General features: G+C 39.9%; 1 protein-coding gene across 2 annotated transcripts in view; it reads right to left on the bottom strand.

Annotated features, from left to right (window-relative positions):
* LOC109982366 (inactive N-acetylated-alpha-linked acidic dipeptidase-like protein 2) overlaps positions 1 to 27,953 on the bottom strand; it is a 504,674-nt gene that overhangs the window by 167,981 nt on the left and 308,740 nt on the right. For both annotated transcript variants that reach the window (XM_065956060.1, XM_065956061.1), the window contains one exon: positions 11,586 to 11,729. In XM_065956060.1, coding sequence (XP_065812132.1) covers positions 11,586 to 11,729 — 144 coding nt within the window. The remainder of the gene's footprint in view (positions 1 to 11,585; positions 11,730 to 27,953) is intronic.

Below are 27,953 nucleotides of genomic sequence, written 5' to 3'. Positions count from 1 at the left end.
ATATTCATGTTAAAGGAAGAATGTGGGACTTGATCCAGTAGATGTCGCCCTTGAGCGCCAGCATGAAACCAAAAAAAACTGCTGTTTGGCCACACCTTTGCTCTCCTCCAGCAACAACACCTCCAACCCCCCTCTACTTGAGTTCGCACAGAGGAGTTAAAGGCAGGGTTGGTCATTTTTTTCAGATACAGTTTTTAAGATTTTGGTTGAAATTGTCTTTAGGTCCTCACAGAAATGAATAACTCATGTTCTCTGAATCCATCATCTGTAGCAGTTGTAAGCCTGTAAAAACTTCAACCAATGTCTTCCATGAGGTACCAATCTGATGAACCAATCAGGCCTCCCTGTCTCCCTACTCGCTCTCTACCCCTTGCGTGCACTAGCCCACACTCAAAGTGTACTCCTGCATGTAAGTGAGGGGCGTGGCTTTTGAGGGAGCACAGAGGGGAGGGGGTGGGTGTAGTGTAGACCATGGAACACTGAGGGAATTTGACTTTCAAAATCATGCTAGTTTTTGAAAATTACAAACCCTGCATTTAAGAGCAAGCGGTGGATAAATTTGTCCTTGGCTTGAGCAGCATTGTTGTGTTAGTGGGCTAATGTTAGCACACTTTAGTTAGCTTGTAGCTTCACATGCATGTAAATTGACACCGGATGACTGTGATCAAATTAACGGTGAGTATGTCATTGTTCCTTTCTCTAGTCCTCGACTTAAACAGCTTTCAAACGTAAGTCGAGGAGCCAGCCGTCCTGTCCATGTTAACATGATGTAAACACGGCTCTGACAACAACACAGCTAGCAGGACTTGTGTTTCTCACTTATTGTTGACAGTCATGACTCAGAGAGACATTTACAGAGGTAAAATAGAGTAAATAAAGTATGTAGGAGCTATTGGTAATGTGCTGTGTTGCACAGCAAGAAGACTAAAACATTTGTCTTCATACAAGACCATAACTGGACTATAAATTAAATACATTCAAGGTAAAGAAAATGATGATATAGGTGGACAGATCTGAACACACTCAGTGTCCAGGGTATTGCAGGATCGTTTAGGTCTGAAGATTTCCATGGAGGGCCCCTGAGCAATTAACCAATGGCCAGCCAATACAGCCAGACTTAATTGAATACGGATTAAGGGAGAAAAAATAAGCAGAGAAGGTATTACAAAGAGAGAAACGAAATGAAAGGAGGCAGAAAGATGGAAACAAATGATAGCAGGATCCCAAGAGTGGTCAGAGGTGCAGCCAATCGATGGAGACAGATTACAACTCTCTCGCTCGCTCCCTCTTTAACTTCCCTTTGTCTCTCTCCCTTTCTCGAGCCCATTCTCTCCCTCTTTTGCACGCATTTGATGTAATGGAAACACTTCAAAAAGGAGCCTACCTTGCAGAGCCTTGTGGTGTACATTAAGCTGGGGCTACACAGATGCCTGTCTTCAGAGAACGGGGGATAAACAGGATTGGGCACACACACACTCAAAATGTGCAGATCAAAAGCAAACAGTACCTCTGCCAGAGCTGGAATGGCTTCTGACTGACAATCCAGATCCTGTGACAGATGAAAGGTATCTACTGACAGACAAAGTCCACTTTCATACGATTGTACACACATTAAAGTCACAAAAAAACATCACTAAAAGGCAACTAAAAACCTTAAAATCAAATACAAGTGAAATCTTCTCAACTAGAACTGAAAAGCCAGGTACTAAGAGCTCACAGTTTGAAACAATAGGGCAAGAGATGAACACACCTGCACAGTCAAGCCTCCCTGCACTTAAGGATCAATTGTACTCATGTCTTCGACCACTGATTTTTGGGGGGTGAGTTATTGATTGCCAGTGTGACTGACACAGGAAGCATGGGTGCGTGACAGTGACGGCCGTGTGTGTGTGTGACTGTTATCTGTGCAACATGGGAAACAGCAGAAACCACTGTTCCAGTCAGTGACCAGCAGCTGCTTGGATTTATTGGCGGATAAATGGAAATGGACAGAGCGTACGCATGCACAATGGGGAAACATGCTGGCAAGAAATGATGACTACCTTGCATGTCCCCTCTATCAAAAAAAAAAAAAAAAAAAAAGGGGGGATGAGCAAGAGGAGGCTGAAGTGAATAAGAGAAGAGTCGGGTTGAGAGAATGATGGATCAGAGGGTGGCAGTGTGGTGGAGGCCTGCGGTGATGATGCTGAGATATGAGAGGATTTACGCTCTGGAAAGTAAGAATTACCCTGTAATACCATATCAATCTCAACTCTTTCTTATACACATATACTGAGTATGCACATCCATATGATGGCAAGAAAGACACAGCTGTTCGTAACAATAGAGACTGGTCTCCCTCTCGAGTCCATCCACTCTCTTCAACTGGTCCAGAACTCTGCCGCTTGCATCATCTCCAGAACCCCCTTTCATTAATCACATCACTCACATGCACACACCGACCTGCACTCTCAGGTCTTCTTCCTTCCGTTCAACTCACTGCACCACCCGCCCGCCTGTCCACCATGGGGTCCAGAGCCTTCAGCCTTCAGCCTTCAGCCTTCAGCCCCCCAACTCTGTAACTCCCTCCCACCAGACATCCGTAATATCGATTCTCTCTCCATTTTTGAATCTGATCTCCAAACATTATATGGCATTTTCTGTCTGACCATTATCCATCCTGTCTCATGAATTCTCTTCTCAAAGATTTTATACTGTACACTAGTTTTGTTAATGCTAATATTATCGATATATTGTTACTTGTTGTTTTTATATCTGCTTTGTAAGGCGCTTTTAAATAAATGTATTTATTATTGTTATTATGAATAATTCTTCATATAAGAATAAGAAGACAAATAACAATATATTTTTCAACCTAAGCACTGCAGCATCTGTGCAGGAGTTCAGAGGAGCGAGGTTATGGATGGCCTTAAAGGTGACGAGCAGCATCATCATCCATTCCACTCCTTAGATTAAACAATAGACAGGTGTCATGGCATGCCCCCTTGATTTCCTGATCATTTGAGCTCAATTCATTCAGCCCAAAGGCAACCGCCTCTTGACCAATGACACAACTCTAGTAGTTTAGACTGTAGAGTTGCTAAGAAAAAAACTAGTGATCTATTTTCTATGAAATTTTCTATGAATTTTCAGTGAAATGAATTGCTACTTGGGTTAAGATTAACACAGAATTACAAGAATCCTCCTTTACTAGGACAAAAAAAAAAACCTGCTGTCCTCTTATTATGTCACTATCTGTATGGCTTATAGAGGAGGGAAAAAATCAAGATTCTTATCTTCGGAAATTTTAAATAGTTTTATAACTTCCAAAAATCTTTTTTTGTGGGCTAATCAGTCATTCCCTGCTAAGTGCTAAGGCTAGCTTTTGAGTCAGTAGAATGCCAAATGGAGCAGCAAGGAATTCAGCCAGTCTCACGGATGACTGGGGGAGATCCTGAAGAATGTACTAAATCAAAATAGAATTTTAATTATGAGTCGTTTTGAATCCAAAATAGATTCTGAATTGAATCGTGACCCCAAGAATCGAAATTGAATTAAATTGTCAGACACCCAAAGATTCCCAGCCCTGATGGCTTAGGGAATTGAACTCTTGCTACATATTTTGTAAATATTCTTTTCATTTTTTGAACGTCCATGCTTTCCTTTAACTGTGAGTTTAAGGACTTTGCTGCACGTACTTATTCCTGTCCTCTTTTGTTGCTGTGTTTTTACAAAGTGTTATTTTTTTTACACGTGTTATTTTTACTCTTAAGGTCCTTAATGTCCTGCTCTAATTTGCCTAAAAATGAAGTGTCCTTATTTTCCTTCAAGGAGGATTGCTGAAAGCCCCAATCATAAGAAAGTGTCTGAATCCCACCATCAATGTGTTCGTTCTCATTTTGTGTAAAGGAAGATCTCCTACAGTTAGAGCATCTCTCCTCTAACCTCATTCACTGTAGGTTAATTAACAACTGCATCTCATTTATGATGACCTGACCACAAGGCGCAGGCAAGCAGCAAGTCAAATTACAAGGCAATCAAAGTGGTACAGCAATAAAAATAGTTCCAGTAATTAAACAGCAGAGAATAACAAGAGCAGGGATGACATGCATCCACAATAAAAAAGAGAATGTAATAAAAGAAGGGTGAGGGAGCAAGTCTATATATAAACTCCTATGAATTCTAATTTTTTGAGGGGTACTTTTTTCACAATGTTCTGTGCAGAGAGATCCAGGAGTGATGGAGTGAGAGCAATATTCTGCATGAGTCACTGACCAGCCTGCACGGCTACAGGTACAACTATCCATAATGCAAAGACTGTATGTTATCTCTGCATGCCTCTTTAGCTGCCTTTATAACTCTTGGTTTTTTATTCATTATGTGCATTTAGGGTCAAAACATTTGGTCCCGGTATATGGACTCTTGAAGCTCAGCGCCAAACACATTTAATGGAAGTTGCTATATCTCAGAGAAGAAGTGGAAAAAAGCCTCTCATGTTGCATATGGACACACAACGGGCATTCAAAAAAGTAGCTAGATTTAGTAACTATTTCTGAATTTGAAAAAAGAGAGTCTTCCAAATGTATTATCAAGTTTGTCATATGTGTCCCTTCAAAGACAACACATGTGTTCAGAATCAGACACACTGACCTGTGAAACAATCTTAATTCTCTCAACCTTAAAAAAAACATTCAGCCCTGCTCAGAACAGGCGTTTCTGTGTCTGTAGCTTTAAATTTAATGAGCCGTGTCTGACCACGCCCCTCTCCAGAAGAGGATGTGGCTTGGGCTTTCTTGCACCATGCCCTGTTTTTAACGGTGAGAAGGCTGACTCAGAGGGCAGAACAAACACATAGCTGTGGGAGTGTCACCCACCTGGGGAAGGGGTTACTGCCCTTTGTGAGGTCATAAAGAAATTATTTTCAAACGGCCTGTTTGAGAAAACATTTTCTGAAAAGCGGAGCAGGCAAAAGACGAAGGATGGACTTTTATCTCATAATGGGATTTTTTTAGACACATATTAGTGTTGAAAAAACATGGTAAAGTGTATTTTGCATAATATGTGACCAGTACCAATACTGTATTCATAATGTTAAAATGTAATGTAATTTTGGTCAAAGCCACATTGTTGTATGTATTTAACAAGACTTTCATTTTCTGATACAATTCGTTCTGATTTTATTAACGTTACAAGTTATCCATAGGCACTTAGCTGACATGACTGACGTGCGGCCCACTGTGTAGCGGTTTATCAGGAGGCTTAAAACTGCCTCAGCTCCAGCTCTCAGCCTGGCGTTAGGTTGTCTGAAAGTTAGGCTGAGACAGCATTTCCAGCATGGCGGCTACTGCCGATGAGCCTCCGGAGCCCCCTGCAAGAACAGCTGGGTGACGTGACTCAGGCTTCGTCCACAAAGACTAACAGTCTAGGTTGGATACCAGTTGGGATTAAGAAGTAGCAGCTAACTTAATAAATGTGTCTTCAACAAACCTGTAGGCTCATACAATTATGGCAACAACATGAGCGCCTTTCTAATGACTCATGCAGACGTTGTTGACATTTTTCTTCTGAAGAAACGTCCTTTACTTGTGTTTCTGAGATCCCGTGTCCATGCAATCGCCACTGTGAAATCGTCACTACAAAGGGCAGAAGTGTGGTCTCGAGGTCTAATCAGCTAGTGTGTGTGTTAGAAGTATTATAATGTTAAACATTGGTTAAAACTGTTCTTATGTCTGTGGTCTCCCACGTTTTTAAAATTGGTTAAGATTCGATAATTGTCTTGTGTGAAGCCAGCCTTAGGCTTTTATTTATTAATTATAAAACTAAAACTATTAATGTCAGTGGTATCATAGTGCCTCCAACCGCCATTAAGGGGGCTGTTATAAGTTTTAATTTCACCAAATGTCATTTTGTTTGCTGAGTTTGGAGCTTCAAAGTTTGTATCTTTTTCAGGCCCCAATAGAAAGAAAGCCCCAGAGCTTTATAAGGCTTCATCCCCCCATCACTAGCAGTGGGTATCACCCATGAAAGAAGCTCACCAGCTGCCCACACAACAGGCCAGGCTGGGTAAATGAAAGGGTCACAAAAAGCAGCCAGATCAGTGATAGAAAAACAGAGGCAAAAAATTAAGGCCTAGCATGGCCTTGATTCTGATGTTTTAAAGCTTTTATCCAGATTGTACTGTGGTAGGAGATCCTTGAAATAATGGCGTGAGTCTGCATGAGTCACTGACCAGCCTGTAGGTACAAGTGCCCATAAAATTGTGATCAAATGTTATCTCTGCATGCCTCTTCAACTTTATACCTCTTGTTTTCTGTGTCATTAGCACTTAGGCTCAAGAGATATGGCCTCGACATGGGCTTTTGAAACTCAATGCCAAACACATTGGATTGGAGTCGCTGAGGGGTTTAACTTTTCTCTGGAAATGTGGAAAAGCCTCGCAAGCAGCATAAGAACACAGAAGAGGCATTGGTAAGGCTGGACTATCCCTGTAAGCAACACTTCTTTTCAAAAGGAAGTCCATATATTCTAATGGGAACTGAGTGATGCTGAAAGAGGGTTTGTTAGAGAGAATTTTATTGAATTGCCCACTGCTACACAAAATAGTCTTTGAAAAAAAAAAGCTGCCAGTACAACCATAAAGCCACCAATAGAGGTAAAATCCTCATCAGTGTGGAAGAAGCAGAGGAAACAATAAAGCAGACGATTAAAGCCATAAGAGGGCCTCAAATTGCTGGTCTTTAAGCTTTGGCCTTTTGTGTTTAAGCTCTGACCCAGTCACACGGAAGTCAGAGTTTTTCTGCAAAGGCCTGCCCAGAGGTCAACACCAAGCTTTCTCTGATATGCCTAAACCAAGACAGGCACTTAAACTCAAACCTTTTATAGGTTTGGTGATGTCACATATTTAATATAGACCTAAAAAGGTATCACATAAAAGCCAAAGAGTAAATCAGTAGTGTCTACCTTTACCCCTCTCTTACTCTTTAAGGTAACCACTGATCCCATAGATCACACATAACTTGCAATGATGAGCACTGCAATATGGCTGCATCCCATTCTGGCTGTGATTTTATTCATTATGATGTGTCATAGTATGCTGGACATATGAGAGGAGTGTGTCAGCCACCTGTCTGAATAGTGCTTTTGTTTTGCAGCTTTATGTTTCTTCAGTTTTTCTCCTGCTCAAAGGTTTTGCTTTTTTTTTTTTATCTAAAAATGCCATTATGACTTCCCGATGAAGGGAAAATGAAGTGCATGTAGCAGGTTGTGGATGCTTTTTTCTACAAAAAACTAACCCACCTATAGCTTTGTCTCATAGTCTCCTTCTCCTTCTTAGCACAGTATGAAGTATGCAGTATGCAGTCAAAAGTGAGATCAGCAGTATGACAAAAATACCCGGATGTCGTAGTGATTCAGGAAAGATCTAGAGTATGCATCAGACCAGTTTCCCTCGTGCACTGTTCCCCAAAATGCAAAGAGCCAGGTCAGAGATCGAAATGACGGACGGTAACAGATTTAGTGACACGTATACCAGCAATTATCTTTTTTGAGTCTAAAAACCATTAAAATCAAAATGGATCACTTTTCAGCTTTTTTCAGACACTAAGTGGATGCTAAGTTCGGTAACATTACAGAGGTTGTCATGACAGCTTGTATTTCTTTACCTTAAAGGAGCAATATGCAACTTTGACATCTAGTGTTTAAAATGGGTACAGCAGTCCAAATGAAAAACAATCGAGAGAGCTGTCTACCCCCGCACTCTCCTCCCTTGAGTCGATGTGCATGTAGGTTGCCATGTCCCGGACACTGAAGCTTCAGTGTTTAGCCAGCTCTGCATCAGTCTGTAAACCTCTCTGCGTTCTAACCTCTCTCCAGTTTTCGAAAGCATCTCCAGTATTGATCCTAGTTTGAGCACGTTTCTGCTCGTGGAGCTTATTAGAAACATGCAGAGGCTTTTTAGGTTGTGTAGACTCAATCTATCTGAACCAGTTTGCTTGCCCACTTTCATTGCTGCAACACCTGTTGGTTTGCTGTTTGCCTGGCAAACAGAGGGGTGTCCAAAATGACAGTATGGGGCTGTCTTAAAACCGCCTACCTTCTCTGGTCCAAACAAATCCAGAGCATTCAGGACCAGAATCTAAACATAGAAGGAGGACATACTGGCTGCTGCATTGTTGTCAGAGAAGCCAGCACTTCATCCTAGCATGTTTCTTTAATGTCTGATCATATAGTAAGGTCACTTTATCATTTAATTCAGTAGATATCTTACAGATTGGACCTTACATGAAAATGTCTGGGTAAAAATATTCAGTAATGTGGGAAGAATGACTTCATTGCAAATAATAGTTTGAACACACTGCAAAACTATCAAAGCAATAATTTGACGTTTCTGGATGAAGGGTCAGTTATAGAGTTATGGAGAAGAAAAACAGAAAAGTGAATATTCATGAAAACTACAGTTTCAGAAACATTTCCGGTGATATTGGAACCACAGTGGAGTTGAGGTGGTCGGGTCACATCTGTGACTCAACCAAGACATATTTTCTGTAGACTTCAGGTTGTGAACTGAATTAGTCATCATAGATTGGGACTGATGTGCTAGCAGAGGTAGGTGGTAGTGAGGGTGATGCTTTCAGATGGAGCAGAGTTGAACAAGAACAGCACTGACGCAGTGAAACCAGAAACCCACTCTTCAAACTTTCTTTGTGGAATTCATTTGGGTGTTTTGTCAGCTTCTGGACTTCTTGAGTCTCCACAGCTCTCACCTCAGAATCAATTATGTAATACCAACATATCATTAACAATGTACAATGCTTTAAAAACACATCAATGAATGGATCAATAAAACTCATCATCTAATAAATGTTACATCAGCATTTGTTCCACTTGTTCGATCTACTACGCTTCTAAGCTCTGCCAATGAAAGTCATCTGATCAAACCTTCACAACAAGGCCCCAAGTCTCGAGCTAGACAAGTGGTTCCCAACCTTTTTTGGCTCTGACCACACTTTGACTTCACAAAACTCTGACGACCCCAGATATCCAAAACACACATAGCTTTTTACTCAAATTAGGGAGAAAGACTGGGATGACATTTCTGCACAATGGATGACAAACAGGCGAACACTCTGTAAGTTTCTTGTTTTGTTGTTATTTGTTATTATTTCAGCACTTGTGTGTCTGATCAGTCAGAAAGCTGACATACTGACGTTGTTTCCTCCTATAGATCCTTGCTTGTGTTGTACTTACTCTCTGATGTTCGTCAATTTGGAAAAATCCACTGCTAAATTAATTGTAGGTCTAATTTAGGCCTGCCGATAATGAATGATTTCAATACTGATTAATCTGTCTAATGATTGCATGATTTCTGTTTTCAATGTTTCATAAGAAAAGCCCGAAAAGAACTGAAACAGCAACAAATATTCACATAAAATACAATTAAAGAGAATCGTCTGCATTTTGACCTGAACAATGACTCTGTTCGATTACAAAAAGTTATTTTTCTTGCTTTTCATTTTTTCAGACATTTCTTTAATCGTCCCATCGCTTCATTTGTAATCCTAGTCAAAGATAAGAGAGGCACCTTAATACACATAACAGCAACACGCCCTGACACTGCACTCCATCTGATTGTGAGGGTTCCCTGCTAAGCTTGTAATTGGATGCAGCAGGACATCTGTAGGACAGATGATAATATAATCACCACTCTTATCTCTCTGAACACTTGTTTAATAGAATTTGTTTTTCCCCTTAGAATAAACTCAACATCATGAAACAAATACAATCACTCTTTTACATTCTGTTAAGACTTTGGTGGCAGCAGACAAAGTAAGGTTCAAGCCCTTTACAAACACACACTGCGGAAAATTCTAAAAAGTTTCAGAAACTCTGACGCTGTAATTTTCCTGAGATGCTTGTTAACAATCACAGCATGACCCTGTCAGTCAAGGGAGGGGTGGGGGAGGGGGGAAATACTGGTTGGATGGCAGGAAAAAGTCTGGGAAAAGGGTTAAGAATGTGCCTGTTTGCATTCAGACAAGCAGCTCAGCCAGAAAAATTCAGGACATTTTCAGGAGTTTTCAGTACGTATGAAAGCAATACCAGACTGTTTTCTCCTATGCCCAGCTCTACCTGAGGGATCCTGATGTGTTAAGCTTAATACTAACAGAAATCTATGCTTATATCCTCCCTGGTGGACTTCCCTTGATGAAATCCACAGGGGCGCATCCTGGGGATATTCTAAGCAGAGGAATCAATGACCTGAACTATAGCTCTTTTCAATGCAAACGGAACAGCAGTTATACAACAAACTCAGTGTTTCCCTCACATCTGTGACCTGTTTATATATATTTTTAAAAATATAATTGCTGTGCCCACAAGAGAGCGAGAGAGCAGGGGAGAGAGAGAGAGTGCGCAACAGAGCACCTGATCCCTCTGTGGCTCCGTGGAACATAAAACAAAAAAAAAATAACAAGCGAGCAGAATCACATCAACCTCAGAGAGAGAGAGAGAGAGAGAGAGAGAGAGAGAGAGAGAGAAAGAGAGAGAGAAGGTCTACTGTCCGTACATCCCTCTTGTAAATCCCTCAACTGAGGGAGGTCGCTAAAGTTGAGGTGCCTTGCTCCTCAAAACTGTAGCTTCTCATGGCTTCTTTTGGTTTTTTTAAGTAATATTTTTGGGCGTTTTGTGCCTCTATTGTAGAGACAGGACAGTTGATAAAAGTCAGAAATCAGGCAGAGAAAGAGTGGGGAACGGCATGCAGTATAGAGGCCACAGGTCAGATTCGAACCTGGGCCGCGCATCAACCACTGCCTCACCAGCGCCCCATGGCTTTGTTTTAATAATGTTAATTATTATTATTACAGCAGATGCTTACTGCTGATGCTGTGCTGAACTCCTACAAATGATGGAATATCGAGGGGGAACTTTTCAAAATGCAAGGCACACTCCTGGTGTTTGTGTCTGTGCGTGGGTGAGCTGATTAAAGTTGTTTGTTTCCAAAACTAAATTAATGTAGAGGGAAAAACACATTTGATATATATAACTTTTTATTTCATTTTAGCCATTATTGTAAAAATAAATAAAACACAAAGTAGTTCAGTTAAAAAAACTATCATTAAGGGGAATGTGGAAAAAATACCAATGTAGGTGTCTGGGTCAGATGTTCTAAAGAAACAGAAATGATCACTACCTTACGCACAAGGTGCGTAACTTCATTAATAATTCAAATCTCTGGACAAGCCGACCGGATTGGACAGGATCTTATCTTAACTATTGCACCGGGTGCTACTGTTTATTGCACCGATTGATATTTTTGAGGATTACAATAACTGTAGCCTTTTGTTTGACCCCCCAAAGTCCAGTTTGTTTGACTAGTGTAAGCGATCCGTACTGTACAGCCCGGTACACTTCAACGTGTGCTTTGGCATGGCAGGTTGCTCATGCACGAGCACATGCCACGTTACGCAGCCTGGACATGATTCATAATCGGTCCCCGCCTTGTGTAACCAAGAAATCCAGAAGTGTTTGAGGGCCCCATCCATCTGACTGCAGCGACTCAAAATAAGTCACAAAATCAGCAACATGATCACTACATGATTTGAATTTACCTGTGTTGGGAGGCATAGCCAGAGGCACACAGGAGTCACCCTGTCCTGTGGAAGGAGATGACAGTAACGTCTTTGCCAGGAAGGCAGATATGGGCTGAACCAAAAGAGATGTCAGTCTTCCTCCAGCCTCTCTTGACACGTCAGCTAGGGAGAAATGCAGATTGGAAAATGAATCAGTGGAAATCAGAGTGAAACAAGAACAGTCAGACAAAGACAAAGATCAGAGATGTAGAAATGTTACAGAAACTGTTCTGATGCCATGGCTCATACCACGGTAATATAATGAATTCCACTGAATGTTTTGGGTCACTTTTGTTTTAGCAACATTTTACATCGAGCTGAAAGCAAAGCAAAGATAAAGAGAAGGAAAACTAAACCTGAAAACGGCCCACATTTTTTGGCTTGCTCTGTAAATGGAACCGATGGGTGATTTAAAGCCTCATTAGTTGTATCCCCTGTTAACTCATAACATCAATGTGAGAATAATGAGAGGTTACGTCCAGGTTTTCAGACTGACTTGGGAATCAGATGCTTGTTGTCTGTGCTGGCTCATAAAAGTCTGTTCAGCACACAAAAAAACCAAAGAAACATGAAAACAGCAATCTGAAATTGGACAAACCTCTCAAAGTGAGACGTCTTTACTTAATCCCTCTGTGTTACTTTACATCCGGCCAATATCTGATCGACCGGTTCAAGTCCCCTTGAGGACCAAGTCTGGAAATTGGTCTAATAGCTGGAGAGGTGCCAGTTCACTTCCTGAGCACTGCCGAGGTGCCCTTGAGCAAGGCACGGCCAACTTGATGGTCAACTCTCTTTAGGTTTCTTTTGGAGAACTACATTTGGAACTTTGGTTATTTTATGGCGTCAGCTCAGACTTCAGGACACTTGTGTGGGTTTTGTAGCCACTGATTTTTTTAAATTATTTTTTTAGTTGCTTGAACTTTTAGTGCAGCTTCATGTTAAAAATACATTTTACTGACATTGAAATAACCGTTCGTCGTGAACACCTGTAGCTGTTGCAACTTGAGAATAGTGCTGGCCAGGCTCGCTTGAGGTCAGTCGTAGATGAGGGTGCTGAGAGAAGTCATTTTTTATGTTTGACATCATACTTTTTGCTGTGCATATTCATATTTTTTAAGAACCTTTCATGTTCAGGATATGTAATACTGCCAAGAATTGAGCATAATTTGCGCCAGCTATCTGCTCCGCCTCAACGTCTGACTCTGCTCAGTGCAGTTTGCTCTTGTTTTGCGTCTGAACATGAACAAAAGTCGTCTGCACCTCTACTGAGCTCTCATGCTGACTGAGCTGTTGTGTCCATATAAAGATGATAAGCTAGGAGGGGAGGGGAAACTTTTTGGAGACCTGTTGGAGACCCCTGACAGGGAAAAGTTCCCTCCCTATCCCCTCACGCTATCACACATATTGGATGTAATACATCATATCCAATAACCCATAAGGGGTTAGCTGCAAAAAGGACAGATTTAAAAATACTTTTTTACCTACTACAATTGTACTTTATAACGACTCCCCTTTAAGTAAGGACAGAAGACATTTAAACTTTTAAACTTTAGCCTGAGTTGCATATATCATATATCAAACTGTATTGTGGGCTCATTTTTTTTTTTGTATGGGTGGGATATGTATGTATATATGTGTTGTGTTGTGTGTTTGTATGTATGCTGGCTGCTGGAGCACCTAAATTTCCCTGCTGGGATGAATAAAGTATATCTTATCTTATCTTATTATCTTAACTTAAGTTTGAATGTTTTTGTAAGCTGATGGTTGTGACAGTGCATGATTCAAAGGGGTGCAGAGCTGCCTCGGCCCTTAACAACATAGTATCCTACTTCACAAGACTACTTCCATCAATGTCTCAGGAAACCTTTTAAAGAATTCAAATGCTGGAATTAAGGAAGAATAAGAAATTGATTACTTGGAAATCATTTTTTTTTTACCCTTTGAGAGATATTAAAAGTAATGATAGATTCATTTATATATCGCCTTTTAAGGGACCCATAGACGTTTGACACGGTAGAGGGACCAGATAAAGAACCAAACAAAAACAAAACGGGGACAGGTAGCAAAAGGATGGGAGACCAACAGAAAGGCAGAGTTAAGGGAGGTGGTACGCTGTGGACGTTTTTTTTTTTTGAATGAGTCCAAAGATGGGGCATTGCGGATGTCTGAGGGGGAGGGTGTTACAGAGGGTTGGGGGCTGTGACACTAAAGAACCATGTCTCCATAGGTGCGGAGTCTAATGTGTGGTATGGACAGCGGGTGGAGGAGGTTGGAGAGGTGGTGAAGGGTGAGGGTGTGGATGGTTTGATAAGTGTGGAGGAGTATTTTGTATTTGATTCGGCATCTTATTACATTCTGTTTATGTTAAACAACAAAGTCACAACTCATTACAAAGGTATGCATGCTTTGCCTGCAATATCTTTGCCATTTGCATCTTGTATACCTCATTAACTCAAGAATATTGTTACTTCTCTACTTGTTTCACACTTTTTTCAACTTTGTGAATAATCGTTATTCTAACCTTAGCTGTGAGGACAAGCTCAGCAACCCTTGAAAAAAATCCCTTGTGCTTACTTTGAACCAAATGTGTAGTCAATAGCTTTCTCTGGTGGGTCTAGAGAGTGTCACAGAGGCATTCCAGCTCCACGAGATGATTAATAATCCATGAACAACAGGGGAGACAGGACAGAGAGCTGGAGGGTAAGGGTGGAGGGGGGGGGAATTTAAGAGGGGAAATGAGGCAAAAAATAAATAGGGAAATGCAAAGCACGAGACTGCTGGACAGATTCAGAGAAAAACATGAAAAGTGAAAGGAGAGGAGAGGGAATAAGTAGAGAAGTGAAGAGCAGATGAAGTGACAAGAGAGGAATAGGTTACGAGAAAACGAGCGGAGGGGAAGGACAGGCAAAAGAGATGACAAGACATGAAAAGGCAGGAGTGGAAGAAAGATGCAAAGCTAGGGCAAGAAAAAGGTCAACAGGAGGACAAGAGAAAGGGTGGGAGAAGAAAGAAAGATAAATAGTGTCAGGGCAGTGCCACTGAAAGGCAAGAGGGTCAAGCAAAGTTTTTTTTTTCCGTTCTTGAAGATTTTCATCATTTTTATTGGTTGCTAAGAGTCTTACTTACAACAGATTACTGCTACCACAGTTTTTGTTTTACCTTTAATTTAATCATGTAAAATCCCCCGAGACAAGACAGACATTTAGGGGTCAACACCAAGTCAAAGCCAAGACCAAGGCAGGGCGAGACTGAGACCAAGACCAAGACCATAAATATCAATGAAAATCATCATCTTGAGTGCAGGGGGCGTGTCACTCACTTAGACTGTAACACTGGCAAGGTAGTGACTGTAAACGGGGAATAAAAATCCAACTACAAATGAATAGAAATTATTTGTTCTTTAAGAAAGAGGTGTTTTCCTTCTAATCACAGTAATGACGTGTAAAAACAGCCTGTCAGTGACGGTCTTGACCGATCTTGATTTAAAATCCAGAGTCCCCCCAGTCTGAGGCTGAGACAAGACCGAGAAAAATGCTCTTGATTCCGAGACGAGACCAAAACTTGAAAAGTGTGGTCTCAAGACTGAACTTGAAACTTAAATCGGATTTTGAGTACTTCAATACTAGGCCGTATCATCAAAAAACGTACTATGTGTAATAAAAGACAAATCAGGACAAGCTTTGACCCTAACACGTGGCACCTAACGACAAACGGACTTACTGTATAAAGTGTTTTAAAGTGACGATCAGATAAGAACTGTTTTGGTTCAACATACAATACTTGGGGTGTTTGGTCTGGCTCATAAGTGTTAATGTACTCCTCGTTTTTTACACAGCCTTGCAGGGACAGAAATACAAACTTTTTAGTTCATGGTAGCTCTCAACATTAAGATCCAGAGCCCTTCATTACCACACACTCCAGACTTTTTTTCCAAACCCTTCATTAAAAGACGCTTGAGAACCATTTTCTTTGATGTCAGACTTTTGTTTTTCACCCTCATCTTCTCCCACTCCACATAAATCCAATCTTGACAGGCATCTTACATGTAATTACAGCTTGAAGTGATTATTAAGAGTGGTGTAAGGAAACTGAGCTTGCTCTTCTTTATGTATTGGCAAACTCTTCCTGATATCAACACTATTACTTCATCTTGAATGGTGGAAACTGAGCAAGCTTCTGAAACTTCTGCAGCACAGTCTCAGTGACATTGCCCATATGTTTCTGAAGAGGTTTTTTTTTAAGCCTAACGATGGCAGTCGCTAGATTGGAAATGCTGTCTCAAACTTACTTTTGATCAATCAAAAAAAACAGGCAAACAGGTGGAGGTAAGGCAGACCTTAAGCCTCGTGGCAAAGAGCCTACAACATGTTCACGTGTCAGTCAACTCAGCCATGCCTACTTATTATGCAGTTAATAACTATTACTCCAATAACGAACTGAGTTATTGATAAGAAATTGTATTTTTTACATGCAAACTTGTTTTCTTAAAATGGGCTTTTAAAAATAGGTGTTGTTGTGTTTTTTTTTAAAAGGTTCATTTTGGGGCTTTTTATCCCTATATCAGAAATACAGGACAGTGGGTAGAGTCAGAAATTGGTGTGAGAGAGCAAGTGGGGAATAACATGCGGGAAAGAGCCTCAGGTCTGATTTGAACAAGGGTCACCTGCTTCGAGGCCCATAGGCTCACCACATGGGGCGCGTAAACCAACCACCAGGCCACAGGCGCCCCTTAAAATGGCTGTTAATGGCGTTTCCTGAGATTTTGGAGCCCGCCTCAGGTGCTTAACATCACAGCAACATGGCCGCCGTGGGAAAATGAGATTACCTTAATGGACAGATAGCTGCAGGTTTGTTGGAGGTGGGACTTAAGATACTATTGTGAGGAAGAATCTTTTACATCCATGCACTGGCTATGAACTTGAGCACTTAAGAAGTATCTTCAATCCGTCCCTAAGTTGTACATCAGATCAAAGACAAATTTAAGAAAAATAAAAAGCGTATTTGTGAATACAACAAAACTGTTCTAGATGACTTTAAAGAATTTCATCATTTAGGTTTTGAAAAGAGAGAAGGTTGTTATGAGTCTATAAATGTTTCAAGTCTAAAAAGACTGACTTTGCTGAAGACGAGGTGTGAAATGTCTCTGGCTTCTCCACATAGCCGTATTGTGTTTAAAACACAACAAGACTCCACGGTTCATAATAGTCATAATGCCGACCAATCCAGTGAAGCAATGGAACACCTTTGAAGGGCGTAATGAAATGAAATCTCAGAAGTATTGAATTTCATCTTTACAGCCTATCCAGTACTGGACACTGATATCAACTGATATCTGGACTGACGGACTGGATCAGTGCAGCCAGGGTTTCCTTTTGTGTGTTTTGTGTGTTTTGTGTGTCAACCAGTAAAGGCCTCTGACATCTTGACATATTCAACAAAAAGGAAAAGATCGCTGCTCACTTCATGATATCGAGGGCAGGAAGTGAATGATGAAAAATGTCAAGAAGGAAATTGAGATGCGCAGAGAAACGTCTTGGTTTCTTCACTGATATGTTTATCCTGTGTTACAACATGGAGATGTATGCTTGAAGATATGCTTCAACCTTCATCTGTCCTTTGTAAATGTCTAATATGGAGAGAAAGTGTGAAAATGGTCTCCTCTACATGTTTTGTTGTAACCTCAGTTTCTAAATCAACATTTTTAAGGGCAATCTATGATTCTGGCCTTGAAGGTCTGGCAAAAGTTGTAACATTTTTGTTTTTAATAAAAGTACACTCATAAAGGAGGAGGATAGTTTCTGTAATATATTTCCCTGTGTAAGGCTGCCATAATTCAAGTTTTTTTTACCATTCTTTAAAAAAAAAAAGGAAGATCTATGTCCATCGCTTAATACTCCGTACCTTAACCCCGTTTCAAAGTTTTGGGGCATTATGGCAGCTTCTTGAATGTCTCAGTTTTCAATAAGAACAAAGTATTTCCAGTTTACAAGACTATATTATAAACAATGATAAATGTTTTTCAAATTGATCACTAAAGAAGGCTGAATTATCGATCAATAAAGTACAATGTAATTATGTTGAAAATTCCCCATAGCTGACCTGTATGTGTATTCTTTAGGGTGTGTTTCTGTGTCGTATAAATATATTAATTCAGTCTAACTTGAATTGCTATCTTAAATGACCATGAAAACATTGGCATTTGAAACAGTCTAAACTGCTAAATAGATAGTAATAATAATAGTGCTGTTCAATAATAAAATGTCATTGATGGGCATTGTTTGGAATTTACGGTAATTGTAAGTTTTTATGTTCTTTAAAAGTCAGATAAAAGGGAGCAAAATGTTAACATTTTTTTTTTTTTCAATACACTTTTTTAAGCCCAGGCACCTTAACAATGTCCCCATTCATCTTGCAGAGGCATCGGGTCACCTCTTTGTCTGGAATTATTTCTGTCTGGGATAATTCAGGTCGGCCCATTCACAACAGCTTGTATTGGGTCAATTTAAACTTCAGATGTGTTTGTTGTTATCAACCAACTTTACGTTTAACTTAGTTACCCTTCTTAAACAGCACAAGAATTATGTATCTATTAAACTAATTATTCATATTTTTTATTAATTCAGGCCAGCATTGCTGGTCAAATGTTGTGAGTAAGCTGTAACACATCTGTCCACCACTAGTTTGGCTGTGATTTGGGTAAATGGCTCTCACCATACTGTCATGAAGCTCTACAACCCAGATGTAAACCATCACAGAGAGTGGATGGAATTACATTATTTTCATCTAAATAATGGAAAAAAGATGGACATAGTCCGTCACAGGTAACATTGGGCAAGCAAACTACAACCTGCAAAGAGAATCCAAGGCCGTACCAATGCTAAACAGCTGCTAACGCCACACTCAAGAAACCAGTCTGACATTTTTAGACATTAATAGCACTGTTTTCTGTGGGTTATGAGTTATGAGTGTTTTCTTAACTGTAGACTAGTCGACTACTCTGAATTTAAACTTTGATTTAATCAACAGGAAAATTGGTCCCGTTTGTCATCCACTGAAAATGGAAATCTTTTTCATTTTCAATAAAGTTTAGTATTCGGAAGACCCCGATTTGACAACAACCGCCATGCACATGGATCTGCAAAAACCATCCGCTGTAGTATACATGCAAGACCAGTAGTTGACTGTGTGACTTTGTAATAAAACAACACACGTATGTGCGCACATACTCTTCCTACTACAGAGCAGTGAGATGTTTCAACTAACGCACAGTTGTTGTGTGGAATGAGGTTGTGTCGGCTGAGAGTCAGGCCAGTCGGCATTTTTACAAACCGAACACAGGAGTCCGCCATTGCTGCTGTAGTCCACCTACTCGTGCATGGCTATGTCTCAGTTAGTGGAGGAACTGCATATTTAGTTTTACACGTCAAATTATGAATGGTGTCGATTGTTATTCATGTTGATTGCTAAAAAAAAGCTGAATTATTGATCAAAAAAAGTACAATGCAAGTATGCTGAAAAAACCTTGGACATATCTAATGCGTGCTGATTTTTGTGTCAGTATTGTCAAAATTTGTGTCAAAGTCATTGTTCAGGAGCATAATCCATTTGAAAAAAATCAAAGTTGAACCATGACACAGCGCTTAAAGATCTCAGTGAGTCAGAGAGTGCTGTGCCACATTTGTTATCTGTTTTAAGAAATAAACTACGGCGACAGAGAGGTTTCCTCCAGAGCTTTCTGCAAGGTGAGACAGCACAAGTCCCCTGAGATGTAGTTTCACATGTACCTCAACCTAACATGCTTTTTTTTTTACTTTCTCTCATAGAGCTGTTAACCTGCTCTATCTAAATAGTGTTTTTTTTTTTAAGTAAGTCTAACTAATACTATCTCTTTAATATGCACATTTCTCTCAGTATAAAAAACATAGTAAAATAAAACTCACTGTAATTCCACACTCCAGCGCCAAACTGACTGGCAGACAAACAGACCACCCACCCACAGTGCCTACACTACAGCCATGCCACTCATAAAAACAAGCCTGTAGACCTAAACATACATAAAATCAAAACGTAACAAAACATATTTCTCCATGTCAGACTGTCACAGTACACAACATTTAGCCCGAAGACTTGGCTCACTCAGGCCAGTCTTGTGTCAGTATAATTGTGCGTATGCTTAATTTTTTAGAATGAATGAGAGAGAATAACTACGAAGGCAGATGATAGAAAATGGAAGACATGGAACAAATGAGATGGCAGGAAGCTTTACATGGTCTCCCACCGTGATCAAAGCGAGGGGAGAGGAATGCGTTTCAGCTAATAAGCTATGCAGGAGGGTCCTTCCTTCTCATCCCTGTGAATATGACATCTCACTATTAGACATTTTGCTAAGCTAACATCGGCAGACAGGGATGAAGAAGAAGGAGAGAGGCAGATTGTAAGAAGAGAGAGAGGAAGTGATTCATTTTCTCACAATGCGAGAATTAAATCAGGCTTATTGATTCGGACAGAATTATTCATATTTTTTGTTCCTCCTCGTCTGTAGTAATTTCTTGCTTTCCTGCTTTGCCTTTGGCAGCTTTGACTTGTAAGTGTAAAATGCTGTTGAAGGTCTTTTTCTTAATCCAGTCACATACGGCAGGTTCTTCATTATGTCAGTGCTGGCTTGAAAGGGAATCTAGCTGCTATTGTTTCTGACTGGTTGTTCCGCCATCAGAGGCATAACACGTGAATTCCTTTTAAGGACATTTCTAATGTAAAAAGCAACCAGACAGAATCTCTGTAATGGCCCAAACATTCACATTTTCTTGGTCATGTAAAAGCCACTTTTCAGCTTTCTTTGTGTTATATACAGAGGTGGCACAAAGTCATTGTTTTGCGAGTCAAAATAAAGTCTCAAGGCTTTGATCTCTTAGTCTTTGGTCTCAAGTCCCAAGAAATGACAAGCAAGTCTCAAGTAGAGTCAGAAGTCCTTAACTTTGAATTTCTAGTCCTGAACAAGTCGTTAGCTCTCTTCAACAAATGAAATGCCATTTTAGGAGTAATAATCTGTTACAAATCAGGATTGCTATTTGAATGATTTTATGAAGCCTACTTCTTAAAATAAAATAAAAATACCAGCCCGGCTGACTCTGTTTTATTATTATCCTAAATTCAGTTAAATTAATTTGTCCACCATATATTGTAAATATTAAAGGATTAAGCCGGAGTGATGTCAGCCATCTGTTCCTGCAGGGGGCTCCAGAGGCTCATCGGCAGCAGCCGCCATGCTGCAAATCCTGTCTCAGACTAACTTTCAGACAACCTAATGACAGGATGAGAGCTGGAGCTGAGGTGGGTTTCAAACCTCTTGACAAACCGTTACATCGTGCCCACCTCTCAATCTTGTCAGCTATGCGCCTAACAATGGATAAAATGTAACCTAACGATGCAGATTAAAATAAAATTCACCCTTGTACAGTGTGTGCCAGTGAAGACAATCACTAATCACTAGGCAGGATTTTGCACAGGCCAGAGGTTGCCGCTGTGCAATAAATCATTAAGGTGCTGATTGTTGATATATGCAGACTAGGTAAAGACTCGCCCCATACCGATCATGGACTGTGTTCTGTTGCGCAAAAAGTAAACAGGTGTGCGTTATGGCTGCCGTTGGTGTGTGCGTGTGTTTGTGTGTATGTGTGTGTGTCAGCTCGCCCCTGCAACATACAAACAGCAGAAGAGCAGCAGTGAGGAGCTGCAGGTACAACAACCGCTCTTAAAACTGAGCATAATCTTTATAAATCACTGAAAACCATAGATTTTTTAAATAAATCACACCCATGTTGAGACAAATCCCACGATATTCTGCGTTTTAAAATTGATTATAATTTAATTATTAAACTCTGTAATTACGTCAATGTTCATAGCCCTAAAATAACACAGTTGTCTCTCAAGTGTTTTTTCGAGTCATTAGGCTCAAGTCCAAGTGAAGTCACGAGTCATTGGTGTGGAAGTCGAAGCCGAGTTGTAAGTCCTTCATGATTGTGACGGTCTTTTTCAAGTGTCCTGACAAAGACAGGCAGCAGCACAATTTACATTATTTGTGGCAAACACATTATCAAAGCAAAGAAGCCATTCAACTCAGGGCAAATGGTGAAGGAAGCAATGGCTGCAGTGTCTGAGATGTTATAAAGGGACTGTCAAAGTATGCAATAGGGCAGTGTTAATTATTTGGACCACGCTAGCCCATGAGCAAGCAATAGGTCAAAGTGGAATGGAAAAATGTCCCTGTAAGTAAACCTTGAACCAAAAAAATGTCCATGAACCATATCTTCTTTGGTTTGGAAAATGAAAAGGGTGACTGAAGCAGACAGAACGGCTTACATCTGGACATGCAGGGATATGAAATAAATAAAACTGAATTTTACTCAATACAAACTGTATCTGATTTCAAGCCATTGCAGTCTACGTCCGATTGAATCTTGCAAATTTAATATTTGAAATCATTCATTCAGCAAATCAATTTCCTGACTCGAGTGTTCAAGAAGAATGTTCAAAAGTGCAGTGATGTATTTTCATCCCCCACACAACTTTGAAACACCTCTACCTCTCAAACTTTAATGATAACGTCTCATCCACCGGAGGAATGCTAATGAACCACAAAACGAAGCCAAGTCTGCAGTTTGGACAAGTTGACTGTGCCTTGACTAAAAAAAAAAAAAAAACATTCAGAATTCATGTTCAATTTTAAACAAGATGTAACTTTATGTTGCATTTTTTTGGCACATCAAGTTTTGAAATATTAACTGGTAGTCAGTATCAAATATTTTTTTTAAATAACTATCGTGGAACTCCCCTTAGGTCACAGTAAAATGCTCATTTTATAATGCTTCAAAATCAAATAACTTTATTTATCTGTTAGGAAGTTCAGTTCAAAAAGTATCAGTCAAACCCAGCTCACATGAATGACAGCACAGCACAGAAAAACAAACCAAACACACATATCAACATCCACAGTGCAATCAAAAAGGCATTGAGTGAGTGAAGCTTGTTTGCCGTAACAAGTGATGCATCACAGACCAGCAATAAATAATGCTAAAAATATGAGTTAATTTTTGTTTTTTGTATGTATGTATGCCTATTTGTAAGCATATGTGTGTGGATATTTGTGTGTCTTTTAATGAGGGGATGCCTATTATGGGTTTATTTGTTATTTTTTTCTGGTGTTTTTTTGTGGCAGTTGTGGTTATTGTTGTTATTTATTCTTTTTTAGAAGAGGGATCTCCCTTTGTCTTTCCTTTTAATGTGTACTGACTACGGATACTCAAGAAAGTATATTACCTCTTCTGTGTGAAAAAAAAAATAATAATGCAAACTTAACCCAGCAGAAATAAACGTATTTACAGCAAAAAATGATTTAAGTCCGGTCAGATCATTTCTTTAGCCATAAAAACTCTAGGAGAGGCATCAATTTGCAAAATGAGGGATGAGCTGAATTGACTGACAGGTGGGCGTATTGTAGCTTTTTGCCAGGAGGATTAAGTCCCGCCCCAGACTCACCCTTTAGTTGCTCGAGTGATGAAAGTAAAGTTCAGATAGAATTTCCAAAATGGAAACCACCATGGATAGACTTCAAAGCATCTCTTCGGTAAGTAGGCAGGTGACATCACTGAGACTATGTCCATTTTTCATATTGTCTACTGTTTAAGCACATTGTCAAAAGTGTCTGTGTTTTTTTAGCTCCTTGCAATGACAAAGTATGTGTCCATGAGTCTAACTAAATATAACATTGAGGATGTCACCATGAGCATGTAATACCGCCAAAATGAACCGACTCTCAATCTAGAAAAAACTAAACAAACAAAGAAAAAACACCAGTTGGTGGAAGCCAACGACATCATTGTTTTAATAGACTTTGATTGTGTTTTGATATTCCTTGAGCCACTGAAGTGGTGGATCCAGGGAATTACTAATCCTTCTCTAATGATGATGGTGTTTTAATGAAAGCTTAATGACACTCTTAAAACCCTGGTGTACTTACAACCAGCGTCTGCCAAAAAAAAAACCCAGATAGAAGAGGAGATAAAGAAGAAGAGAAGGATTTGGTGTTTGGGTTAATGAATATGCATAGTTCGGTTACAGTTTCAAAATAAAGTCAACCATACAAAGTAAGTCTGTTCAAGAATTTCAAATTTTGTTAGTATTAAATTTACAAGACCAATAATGGACATTAATTGTTTTGTTTTTTTCAACTAAATTAAGCGACCATGTCATGGCACCAAAAGTGGTAGGTAAGGTTTAAGGAAAGATCAAAGTTTGAGTTTCAATACTGTGATGCATACGTAGTAGGGCTTGGTATTTCCGACAACCCCACAATAGGATACAGAGGCCACAATGCGATACATATCGTCATATATACATTGATTTTGGATCATGACCATGTCCTACACAGGATTCACCACAACAGCTGTTCTTTAATGTTGAGAATAAAAGCATAGGGTTAAAGGATCCTACAACTTGAAACACTTCAATTCAAGTCCTCAGAGATCCTAGAAATACATTAAAATATTTTAATCTCAGAGGTATGGCGATGGTGTTATTGTGAACTGCCCCATAGGTCAATTGTCTTTCAAAACGGTCATCACAGCTTTGCAGCCACATCGATTCTGTAACATCTGCATCCATACATGTATTTGCAAGGAGCACATGACAATATATTACCACATAGATTTTTTGAGAACAGCCCGAATACATAGTAACATATCTAACATGTTGTAGAGTATTTTGTCTTTGTTCCCTATAAGACCAGCATCAGGCAAAATGGCTTGTGGTGTCTGTGTAGAATTATTATCCATTTCTACAAGGATAAGAGCTTTTCAGGTCTTCACCCAAAGCACCACATGGCATTCAGCTCTCAGCATTTCTAACTAGTCATATCTTTAAGTGGAATTTCACTATTTGTGGATGCCAGAACTTGCAGAGATTGTGTTACTCCTCATTAACCAAGACCAAGACAGTAACATAACTTGTAAACTCACGGCAGTCAACAAAGAAAAATTAAGAGGAAACGTCAGTCTATAGGAGAGAAAAAAGTGACAGGAAAAAAAGAGGAAGAGGAGTGAGCGTTGGCTAGCAGCCTTACTGGTGATGAATGCTGGTTGGAGGGCCCCCCAATTCATATTTTCTGACTCTAGAATCGCCACTGTTGGTGTATATAACATTTTTTATAAAAAGTTGAAATGCACAAACTTTTTTCCATACGGCATCAATGCTGTTTTTACACCTCCACCGCATTCTTGTAAAAATAGCCAGCAAAGGTCTCCAAATGTCAAAGAAGTCCAGCATCTGGTCACATAATGCAGGATTTACCTCACTGTATGTCTGGTAAAAAGGAAGCTAAATTCATTATAGAATAGCCGCTCACATTTCACCCCTCTCTGCCAGTCAGGATAAGTGACTGACCTTTCTGAATAAAGGTTTATCCTTATTTGTTTTTAAAAAGAAAGCAGATGATAAGGCTGAGTGTAGGTTGTCTATGTCAAGACGTTTTGTTATTGGTCAGCAGCGCAAATCCGTGTAGTGAAGTTCACCAAAGATGAACTCAACGCAGACGATTGGTGCAAACATAATTGCCACTCATATCTAGAAACTCTTGCATACATTTTTTTAGGTGGTTTGTTTACAGCTGAGGGAAAGACTCCACTGAGCCAGGTCCAAAAGTTTGAAACCTTACTCTTTAGTGTGTGTTGTAAAGTTCCTTTGCACTCCAAAAAACTGCCCTGCAGCTTCCTTTTTAATGAGCAAAAAGAACCCTTTCTGCTTTATTTATAGGATGTAATCTTAAGTTTAACCTGTTCCGGTTAGATCATTGCTTTTACTGCTTTTATCTGTTATGCTTCAAACCAATGTTTAACTGTTGAGTGATTTTTTTTTTGATGCACACTTTTTTGCCATATCTTCAAACCACATGCCCTAAATCCCCAATGCAAGACAATGAGGAAAGGTTGGAAAAATTAGGGGGAAAAATTGACATGCTTCCTGTTTGGCCAAGTCCACACGTAGGCGGGTATTTTTTTAAAAGTCGCTTTTTCTGTGTGTTTTGGATGACCCTGATGAAGTCCGTCTAAATTGTTAATAAAGTTGATCTTCTTACTACAAGTGTTGCTGGAGCATTTTGACCTGTTTTGGACTTTCATACACACGAAAACAAACAAAACACCTTTTGAAAAACTTCTTTCAGGGGGAAGATTTTCAGAAACTCCCTTTAAGGTGTTTATGTGTGTAATGTCTCACTGTGTACTGGTTTTCCTCCGTTTGACGTCATTGTGCAACACTGTCAATTTTGTTTACATGTGATTAGTGCAATGGCAGACGTATCCAAACTAGCGCTGGTATTATTGTGTCAACTGGACTTTTTTTTTTTTACATGCTAACACACTCATACACAGTTGTTCTACCGTCTGATTGGACCTCGGAGGTCACTGCTGCTTCATTCAACACTCTGATGACATTACTCTGTTTTGGATGAGACCTTGTCGGACTTTGGGATGGTGGGACAACTTTGTAAATGAAATGGTCATTGCAGGGGAATGGCAAGAAGTTTTGCCCATCGAGGACATCGTTGTTGATTGGCATGCTTATGACAGCAGCAACAGTGCGTTTTTGTGTTTCATGTGGATGAAGATGTTTTTGAGAACTGAACGTGTGTGGATGGGATTATTTTGTTAAACGAATAAATCCTCTGTTTTAAAAAATACCAGCCTTAGTGTGGACTAGGCCTTAGAAATGAAAAAAATCCTTATGACCTTGGAACAATTCATTCCTAAATAGTCAATCAAGAGTAACATTCAGATTCAGACTCTTTCTGGGCTGAGATAGTAATGCAGCAAAAAGAAAAGCCATTTTCAAAGAGGAAGATAATGATGTTGCTCCGCTATAAGAGAATACCTCTGTGTGCACATATTTGCAGAAAGTGAAACAAAAGCAACATGTCAGGGGTCTTCTTCCATTTTCATGAGGAAGATAACGAGGTGCGAAGTCAGTCAGAAGTCATCAGATGCCAACCGTGTGCATTATTCAGACTACAGAGATGTTAATAAAGAGGTCACGGCCCAGAATGACTTCCTCTCAACAGGAAACGAAGAGAAAGCGCTAACACAACACAGTTATGCACAGCTGACACATAGGCACACTGTGTGTATCCGCATACATGGGAATACACAGGTCGTGCCGCTCGTAATTACTTCCACTTGACAGTGTGTGAAGATGGCGGGCCTTGGCAGCGTGCTGTACAGTGTGCAACCTCGAGAGACGAGCCAGGTTAAAGCAGAATTAGCCTGACACAATTTTCATGCTAATATGAAGGAGCATAAGGGAGTACTCATTTAAATGCCAAAAAGAACCTTGCCCTTGCAATATGAATGTGCTTTAGATAAGGAGTGGTGCTTGTCCTGCATCTGTTGACTTAGATTTTTTGTAATGTCGAACACTTTTCTCAGTAAACATACAGTATGTATGACCTGTTTGTGCAGCGTGCCGGTGTTGCCTCTGCTCAAATGTAATATCCAGCAGAGCGTAAAAGCATCTGTTAGAACTCCATACATTATGAATATGTTCCGCAGTTCTTAAACAAGACAGCATTCATCTGATTCCACACATTCCTTCTCTTAGTCTCCGTGTCCACCTAGGGTTTTTTACGGGCAGAAGAGTGCTGGCTGTGCGCTCGGGAATGTTTGCGTGAAGCGTTTGTTCGCTGAGAAGAAAAGCGCTGCCCATCTGTCCCGTCTCTATGACAACAGTCTGTTGACAATGACCGCTGTATGAACAACACTGCCCTGTTACTTTCTGCTGTAGGTTTGATATTTTAGATCGTTTTTTTTTTTTTTACCCGTTCAGACACAAAGCAAAGACTATGTGGGTACAAGAAACAATCCATAAGCGGCAGATATACTGGAAATATCATACATTTGGAAAAGAGCACAGGTGACATCAACAGCGCTTTTCTGAAAAATTGATTAAGTCTAATCGCCAAAGACATTAGACATTAACTTTTTCCTAAACTGTTAAATAAATCATTGTAAACTCTTGAATCTCTCCTGATTGAACTATTTATATTGAGCTTTCTTGTTGTAAATTGCTTTCTGAACTATGTATCAGTGCATTGGGAGCAACTTCATACAGAGTCAAATGACTTGTACAATACATATTCGGCAAACAACGCGAGTTGATTCTACTGGTGTTTACAGCTTTTCTGTAATATGTGTCGGTCAACTGCTCACCTTTAATTCAGAGGCAATGAGAGACACTAAAGGTTCCCGTTGCCTTTTGTTGTGAATGTGATTCTTAAAAATCCATAAAAGAGCATACTGTACT

The sequence above is a fragment of the Labrus bergylta genome, chromosome 6 (genome assembly GCF_963930695.1).
Source record: "Labrus bergylta chromosome 6, fLabBer1.1, whole genome shotgun sequence".
NCBI classification, from domain to species: Eukaryota; Metazoa; Chordata; class Actinopteri; order Labriformes; family Labridae; genus Labrus; species Labrus bergylta.
The sequence above is the reverse complement of the archived record's forward strand: the minus strand, read 5'-3'. Positions and strand labels throughout refer to the sequence as shown.